The sequence below is a fragment of the Cryptomeria japonica genome, chromosome 9 (genome assembly GCF_030272615.1).
Source record: "Cryptomeria japonica chromosome 9, Sugi_1.0, whole genome shotgun sequence".
Lineage (NCBI taxonomy): Eukaryota > Viridiplantae > Streptophyta > Pinopsida > Cupressales > Cupressaceae > Cryptomeria > Cryptomeria japonica.
The window spans coordinates 319,857,761-319,867,406 of NC_081413.1; the positions used below are offsets into that span (position 1 = coordinate 319,857,761).

At 35.7% G+C, this 9,646-nt stretch overlaps 1 protein-coding gene across 1 annotated transcript in view; it reads right to left on the bottom strand.

The window, feature by feature from the left end:
- The window catches only part of LOC131029750 (structural maintenance of chromosomes protein 1), a 238,497-nt gene extending 232,775 nt beyond the window's left edge, over positions 1 to 5,722 (bottom strand). Inside the window, exon 1 of the mRNA XM_059211024.1 lies at positions 5,235 to 5,722. Within this exon, the coding sequence (XP_059067007.1) occupies positions 5,235 to 5,666 (432 nt within the window). The 5' untranslated portion in view covers positions 5,667 to 5,722. The remainder of the gene's footprint in view (positions 1 to 5,234) is intronic.
- Positions 5,723 to 9,646: the final 3,924 nt, after the last annotated feature.

Genomic DNA, 9,646 nt, shown 5'->3' on the forward strand with positions numbered 1-9,646 from the left:
TACCTTGCAAAGAAGTTTCAAGTTGAAAAAATGAAGATTTTTGGTCAAGATTGAGAATTTCGCTCCTGACCCTTCCAAAGGGTCCAGAGCGAATTTTCTCAAAACTTCTTTTTGCTATCAAAGTTTTGCTAAGTCAAGTGTGGGATAAGGTAAAATCAAGAAGGAATTGCCGCTGGGAGTGACTTGAAGTTGCAAGAAATCATGAAAGATGAAGGAATTGAGCCTAGAAGAGATTTTCGCTCCTGACCCTTCCAAAGGGTCCGAAGCAAAAATCCTCAAAGTCATCTTTTCTTCCAAATTTTGGACAAGACTAAACTTAGACAAGGGTGTGAGAAGGCATTTGGTTTGCCTTAGAGTGGATTTTGGTTGCTCAAAAGGAAAGTTTTGAAGCCTTCCAAAGGGTCCAGAGCGAAATTTCTAAATTCTCCTTTTTCCTTGCAATTTAAGACAAGATTTTGGTTTTCATGACTTGGAGAGGAGTGAGGCAAGATGTTCTATGCCTTGGAGGTGATTTGAAGATGAAAGGATGGGAAAATTGCCCTAAAACCTGATTTTCGCTCCTGACCCTTCCAAAGGGTCCAGAGTGAAAATCCTAAAACCTATGTATTCCTTTCAAGTTTATGCTAAGACAAGACTAGACCAAGGTAGAAATTGCCCTTGAGACCACCTTTGAGTTGATGTTGGCTTCCAAAAGTGATGATTCTAGGTCAGAGGAAGATTTTCGCTCCTGACCCTTCCAAAGGGTCCAGAGCAAAAATCCTAAAATCCCCTATTTTGCCTTGCAAAAACAAATTAAACTTGGATTGGGTGAAAGAAGAGGACTATTTCCTAGCCTTGAGTGGTGGATTCAAGATAAATTGATGGAGGAGTAAGCCCAAGCAAAGAAAATCGCTCCTGACCCTTCCAAAGGGTCTAGGGCGAAATTCACATTTTTCACCTAATTTACTCATGTGAAATGCTAAAATTTGAAATGCAAGACTTTGATTAGGTCAAAACAAACATGAGCTCGCCTTCCGGAAGATTTTGGAGTCAAGAAAACAAGGTACTCAAGTCCTAATTAGAAAAATCGCTCTTGACCCTTCCAAAGGGTCCAAGGCGAAATCCTTGAAAACACCTATTATTCACCTTGTTTAGGTTAATAAGTTGAAGGCAAATTGCAAAATTGTGATGGCAAACCTAGGTTGTGAAGATTTTGATTCGTGAAGCAAACAAGCCTAGATGAGAGGTTCAAATAAGCCTTGAAATAATTTAAGCCTCCATCACTTTGAATATTTTAATGCCCAAGGAAAATGAAGATTCATCAAGCCTTAATCAAGCTTTAACATTCCCTAAACTAGCCTATAGTCTTTCACTAAATTTGCCTATTACAAGACATTTGGAAGACTAAAACAAGTTCGCATAAATTAAGGCATTCATAATTTGATTAATTAATTTCTAGGCCTTGAAATAAATGAAAAAATCCACCTTTGAGCTTTGGAATTAATTGAAAAAATTAAAAAATTATGCTTGAGCGCTCAAAAATCATTATTGTGCCTTTACAAACAAGTCGGCCATCTTTTGAGAGGAGTTTTATTTTATTTTATTCCCTTTTTGCCAAGTCGGCCTTGAGGGAAATCAAGGTGAGCGCCCTATATAAGGGAGGTGTATTTTAACAAATTCAAATCATTCTTTCATTATCTCTCATGCGAACTTGAAGAGCAGATTTGGAGGTGCGAAATTGAGCAAGTTGGAGGATAATTTCCAGATTTTGGAAGGTGTTTGAAGGCAAATTTCCAGATTTTGAGAAGCTAGTTGAAGGCGAAATTCTTTTTGAAGGCTGATTGAAGCTTAATTCAGATCAAACGTCCTTGTCCAGCAAATTCTCATCTCCCTTCATTCATTTTTCAAGGTTGATAGCTAAAAATTCAAGGAAGAGGTATAAAGAATCAGATTCTTGAAATTTTTATTCAAAATTTAGTTGGATTTTCCATAGTAATCCTTTGGAAAATGTAAGTCTTGTACAATCTGATTTTAATTTAATTTGAAAATTCATAATTCTTAGATTTATCATCATTTTCAAATTAATATTTAGTTATTTCCTTGAAAGGTCTTGAATCCTATACCTTAAGATATTATTCTCAAATCCTAACTTTAAGCTTTTGTGTAGGTATCAAATGACAACCTCCACAAGACCAGACCAAGACAAGGACGACCTTCTCCAGTCCGGCATCATCAAGGACGGCCTTCTCTAGCCTAGCATCATCAAGGACGACCTTCTCCGGTCCAGCATCATCAAGGACGGCCTTCTCCGGTCCAGCATCATCAGGGACGACCTCTTCCAGTCCAGCATTCGAAGGAAAGGTACACCATCCATCCTGCACATCGAAGACAAAGGAAGTTAAAGCAAGGGTTCGTTGAAGAAGCAGACAGTTTCAGAAGAGTTAATTAAAGCTAGCTTCTCAGCAACATCAAATTGAATATCTACCAAGTTACAAGTGTCAGACAAGGTGGCATCCCAGTCATCACTCCTCTAGTCGGATTGGTCCACCTCAGCGTGTCCAGATTCAATGTACCTGACTCATCGGAGATGGCACAAACTTTGATGTACCTACCCCGGCTATCCATTGGTCGAATATTCCAAAGAAGACATGTGTCCAAATAATGCAATTATTTCATTGGTCAGAATTAAGTTTGTTGTAACAAACCCTAATTAGGTTTTTCATTGTAAAATCTCGGCCATTGATCTCAAATTGATCTAAGCCATTGAATGGTATTGTGGGCACTATATAAGCCCCGGCTCCTCATTTGTAAAGGATAATAGTTAGTCAATAGTTGATAGTAGGTGAATAGTTAGCTAATAGTGAATAGTCAGTTGATAGAATAGCAATTAGAGTAGCATAGCAAGAGAAGGCAAAGATTGTTGCCAAGATGCTGTTGTAAAAGGCTTGTAAAACTTCATTGAAGAAATGGTGAAATCTATGGGTCGATTCAACAATTTGCATGGTCTTTATACTTCTCAAATTTGATTTCATGTTATTAGATGAGTGGAAGAAATGTGTTTGATTGATGGTGAAATTTGTATATCCATACTACTAGCAGTTTGTTGATTGCAGACTTGCCTTGTGTAGTCAACTGGAATCATTCAGCTTAAGCTTAACTTCAATTGTCGCTTCTTCATTGATATGCATCAGCCTGATGGTGTCTATGCCTGTAGCGATGATCTGAACATCATAAAGCTTTCCTCCGAAGATCGCACTAAACTTGTGGAGATGGTCCCGGGATGTCAAGACAAAACTTAGTTAGAATTTCATCAAAGGTCATTCATTATTCCTACATTCTTAGTGTCAGAATTAGATCCTTCCCTCGCCCTTATCCTTTTTTCCCTTTTTTCAAAAAATCTAGGCTAGTGAAATCCTGTGATTCCAGCAAATCAGACGTTTAGGTCGTCAAGTGTAAGTCCCCCTATGATTCCAGCAAAAATCACATCATACCACAAAGAGCTTATCCACAAGTAGAGATCCTACATAACAGGAACCTTGAAGCTTCTCCGATTGATCCTTCTGCGATATCTTCAACATTCGGGAGCTTTATTCAAGAGAGGATAAGGTACCTTTAGGTATTTTATTCTGTGTTTGGTCGTGTACAAAATACACATCAACACAACCCCACCACAATAGAGTTTAATAAAAGACTTCTGTATAAACTATAAAGGCCCATTACTATTAGACATCCTCGGATAAGTAACGTTCGTATGTAAATGAAGAGAGAATATAACTCTTATACAGCTGCTATTCAGTCGTTTTTTATTTAATTTTTTAATATTTGGGCAACTGTCAAATTTATCTTAATTTAGCACTAACACAAACATTAAGCATATTAGGCTGGGGTCCCATGGAGGGGGGGCTTCCTAAAAAATAGAGCTGAAGCTGCTGAGATTTTTTAGGAATATTTTGAAGCTGTGGGTCCCATGAATTTTGTATTGCAATTCAACATAAAAGTTTAAGCTCCTAAATTTAAGGAAGCTGGTGATCCCATGAAGTTTGTAGAGCAGTTTAGATTATGAACAGTTAATAATAATTAAATAAATTTCAGTTTCATTTTTCCTCTAAATTGTTTTTGGCCAGATTCATTTATTTTTTGGTGGGAATCAAACTCAGATGATTGACAAGTGGCAAACAATACTCCTGAGCTGGTGGGTCAATTTCTAGCCCCACTCCATTTTTACCCGCTCAAATATGCAGGCCTAAAAAGTAGAAGCTTCTATTCTCCAGAAAAATTCCAAATAATCCTATAGCCCAAAAAATAAAATCATGGTACCTCCTCTTCCTTAAAAATTGAAGCTTAAGCCCCCACGGGACCCCTGCCTTAGACTGTCAAGATGGAAGTTCATGGTTTGACCAAGCTTAGGGCCACTTCAACAAAGACACGTTGAGATAGTCTCTTCATTAAACTTTATCCAGTTTGGACAGCGTTGAGTTTGAGATAGTCTCTTCATTAAACTTTATCCGGTTTGGACAGCGTTGAGTTACATAAATCTATCGAGTTTGAAGTCTTCTAGCAGGCTATTTAATTTTGTCCGTTTTGGACCACATCATGTTACCAAAGTCTGTCAAGCTTGAAATCAGTTATAATTGACTAAATCTTACAGATTTTAGTTCACGCTGAGATTATGGCAAGTTGGTGAGAAGATGTCTTCTTCTGTGTGTTGTTAGTAGAATAACTTAATCCTTTTGGTCACAAAAAGCTATTCCAAATTGAGGACCATATGATTCTCTTAAAACTGTAAATGAGATCACAGGCACGGGCATATTGCACCAATCTTCTCTCTACCCTTAATAAATTACCAACCTTGGGTGTTACCAGAAAAACTAAGAGGGGCTCCCACACTTAAATGTTCGTATTGCCCCTATTCTAGTGATGGTTGATGATTGTACGGGAAAATCTTCTATTCAAAGTGTTAATAAGGGCATGTGACAGCCATTTCCTTCGCCCGTCGTCTACTTTTCGCTTCTAATTCTGCTTGCATTATTTTAGATTTTAGTATTTTTCCAACTAACACGGTTTTTTTCACCCGAATATTCTGCTATTATGACAGGATGTTCTTTGAGTATCACTGATCTACTTTTACCACTTACAGACAGCCTAATTTGTTCTTATTTTCTGAAAGAAGCTGAGTACATATTTCAGAAAAGCCAGTTTCCTTTGGAGCACTAAATGAAAGTAATCTTTAAGCAAAGGATATTTGAGACAGTTACCTGAAATACAAGAAAATTGCGAGCTCTAAGGAGAATGCCAAGAGACTTCATCTTGTTATTGTAGTCGTCCCATGTGACGAGCTTATTATTAATTCGGTAGTCGCTAGCGCCAGTGCCGGATACAGAGCGCATGAAATGAAGCTCCTCGCCGGAGGGCGTGAAATAGACGAGCTTGACAGAGGCCTTTCGGCCTTTAGGATTTTCCTTTTCTTTGTCATCCAAGGCATAGATAAGGTCCCTCAGGTGAGCTCCCCTGAGGTTGGTTGAGCGCACGCCCAGCACGAAGCTGATGGCGTCCATCAGGTTCGACTTGCCTGCGCCATTAGGGCCAATTATGGCCGTAAACCTCTTCAACGGCCCTATCACCTGATGCCCTGCGTACGACTTGAAATTCTCCACTTCCACTCTCTCTATCCTCCCAACTCCTGCCATTTTTCCTTGCAGGGTTTGCTGTTACAGTCCGCCAAAACTAGAATTAAACATAGTAGAATCAAGTTCTTTTCCAATTTATAGCAACACAAATGTATAATTAATTATTGTGAGATGTTTTAAAATTATAATGAAAATAAACGATTTGCTGCAATTTATATTAAAAAATATAGAGTTAACAAGTTCTTTAAATGTAATATTATTTTTTGCAATGGAATTTTGGTTTGTTGATTATGTTGAATGCTTTTAAAGAAGTCTATTATGAATCATATCTTGTTGAATGTACAACCCTAACAAATTTTGGGGTATTCATCTTAAAAAAAATTGTGGGTGATATAAAATTTTATATCTATTTAAATTATTAATATTATAGACAAATAAATAGAAAAAAAATGAGAAACTATTTTATCTAATTATTACAAAATTATTTGTTATTTTTCTTATACATAAACATAAATTTGTATTTTTTATTAATTTATTTATTTATATATTTATTTCAATAATTATTTTTATATTAGTGATTTAACTTTTTTTATTGACAAAAAGATTTTATTTAATATTTTTTTTGTTAAATTAAATTTTGTGTGTGTGTGTGTATATATATATATATATATTATTTTAGAACTATTTATTTAAAAAACTGGTGCTTTTATATTTAAAAAATAAATGTTGGCTTCAAATAGTTTATGTTAACATAATCATGTCATTACACTTAATTTCTTGTTGTCATTGTTAGCAAGAAAAGTGGTGGAGTTGTAAATTGGAGTTTTGTGCCCCAAAGTATTCTCTTATGTTGTATTTATACCCCAGAGTAGTAAGAGAAAGAGAGCGATAGGAGATTAATATAGAATACAAAACAAACAAATTACTAGAATAATAGAAATTAATAACCTTCATATCATAACACACATATAGTCAACTTCTCATATTCATATAGATGTTAATATACATTCATCATATATGATTATATGTTGCTCTTTTACATTTGTATGTGTTATGTTTCTTTTATATTTCCTCTTTTCTTACTCTATTAAATATTGTGTGTGTGTGTGTGTGTGTGTGCAGTATCATAAATTGTAGCCCCTTATAATTGTGTACTCCTTTTTGTGCCCTTGCTTAACTGTGTTTCTCCTAGCACTTTTCCAAATGTATTTTTAGTCTTTGTACTACAAAACTGAAGTCATTTGTTTAGATGGTGATCTGAACCTCTGCCCTAAGATAAGGTGCACCTAATTCACGCCTGATTCACTTTGTTCTAGGTGAACAAGGGCATTTGGGTGCCCTTGTCCCTCCAATCTAGGCCCAATTTTGAATATGTCAGTGCCTAGTTCCTGTCAATTGGTTCTCAATCCCAATACTTCAATATGACCATTGGAGGTTGGCCTAATTTATGAAATACCTTGAGAACCCTATATAAGAGCATCATTTCAATTCATTTTCATAGAGATACACATCACATTCACATCCTCAAGCATTTCAATCACAAGCATATTATAGCATATCAAAATGGCATCATTTCATCCCACCATATCCTTCAAGCATTATTTAGATCTAAGCAATATGGAGCAACAAATTGTAGCAATCTTCGTGCAAGTATGTTTTTACAATTGATTTGTTTATGTCTTGCCACATCATGTCATGTTATTGCATCAATACTTGTGAGTCACATTCAATAAGAATTGCATCATCAACTATAACAAGCTTGAGGTATAGCATACAGCAATCTACTTCAAATCTTTACTTTCAATTTATCAATTTCATTTAAGGGTTAATTCCAACCCAGGGTTTGACCTAGGCAAACCCCTATCAAACAATACCATCTTCCTCCTTTGTATGTGCAAGTGACAAGATCTAGAGAAAGCTAATATAGATTCATCAAGAGTGGATAGAGAAGCATAGAACCAATTTTTGCAGAGGCAAAAAACCAAGGACAAGGCAGGTTGTATGCCATTATCTAGCACCTTTTTGACAAAATTTAGGGAAACACTCAAATTGGCATCTTGATACCAAAAATATATTTATTGTCCACATCCAACATTTTTGGACAAAGGCGCCTTTAGACTACCGTTGTCCTAAATTTTCAAACCTAGATTTTTTACATAGGTTCATCTCTACTTCCTATTTCCAAATCTATGCTTCATGACTACTTATTAACTGGAAACTGTCTGTGCATGCTTATTATTGATAATTTCACATCTCCATCCCTAGTTCTTGCATTAAATTCATATCATTTTAATTGCTCATTTTCAACTCTATCAAGTAGAGTGGAATCTAATTTGCATTTCGCCTTCTTCCCCATCGACTTGAGGTTGAATCTATTGATTTCATTTCCCTTTAATGAATAGATTGGAAGTAGGTTAATTCCTTGTTTACATAGCTAAACTAGTGGATCCTCATTTATGACCATTATTGTGTGTGTGTGTGTGTGTGTGTATGTGTAGCATCGTAAATTGTACACCTTTATTAGGGTGTCCAAAGTACTCATTTTAGTATTTATCATTCCTTTGTACATTATAAGACCTTTGTTGTAATTAATTAATAGTTAATTCAATATTATGAGTCCTATTCCACTTTAACACATCAAGACACTCTCATTGGGCCCTTTGTTTTAGGTGTACCCTTTATCTTTTAGTCGTCATAATTTAGCATAGATCCTAGCCCATTTAAAATATCAAAACATGTTTCCCCCATCTAAGCATTATATATTTTCATACAAAACTATTTTCAACATTAGAACCCTATTATCTCGCATCCCTAAAAAGTCAAGTTGAAATTGTCGAGACCGGGACACCTAGAGCCACATGGTTCCACAGTTTTTTTCTCGAATTTTGAGAGCATAATAAGGCAATCCTATCATCCTAAAATCTAGCTCCATGTGAAAATATAAAAAATTCTAAGTCAGCCTAAAGGTTATTTTATTATCAAATCCCTATATAGGGCATCCCTCTCAATTTATGTCATCGATCACATCATTATGTCATTTTGGCATCTACAAGTTTCATTCAAGAGCAACACTTGAAAAGCAAATCTGATTAAGGGAGCAACAAATAATTTCAATACATCCTCATTTATGTTTAAATTATGATTTACATGATGGATTTTATGCGATTTATCATGTTATTACATCAACACATGAAGGACTTATCCTAAGGACATTACTTCATCAATTGAAGGTATAATCAATTTAGACAATCATTTCAATTCAAGCATTTCTGATTCAATTCAAGGGTTAATTCCAAACTCGTGGTTTGACTTTAGGTAAACCCCTTATTGTTGGTGTAATTAAGGTGTTTTACCTTGGTTATTCTCCACCTAAGGTCCTAATTACACATCACTTAAGATTACTTAGGGAACCACCTAAGAGTTGTTGGAGCATCTCCACTTTAGGTAGACTTATCATGTTATCATTTTAACTTTATGTGGTGTCTCCACCTTTAGTGCCTTTATCATGTTATCATATCCACCTTTCGTGGTTGCACTTTTCCACCTATGGTGAGTGATCCACCTTTAGTGGTGTTATCACACTATCACCTTTCCACTTTAGGTGGGATGATAGCTTTTCACTTTTTGTCTCATGACATGAGATTATGACACTTGTAATCTTATGCACTCTTATTTTCTCACCTTGGCTATATAATTAAGGGTTCTCCTATGTAATAATGATCTAATTGATCTATTTTATATTGCATCATCGATGAGAATACTTTTTATTCTTGTCACATTATTTCTTTCTTGTTGTTGTGATTTTCCTCTAGATCTTGGGTGGCTACCTTCATAGCCAAATCTTACACCTATAAGCTAATCCAAACACCATTTTTCTCCTCTTGTATGCAATAACAAGTTTCTCATTTGTATGAAAGAATGTTTCAGTTCCATGTGGTGTGTCCTCATGAGCACACGTGGTGACACTCCCTATACTAGCACTCTAGTATATAGGTCTTGATAGTTGAGTACCACCTTATGGATTTACTATTGCTTGAGCT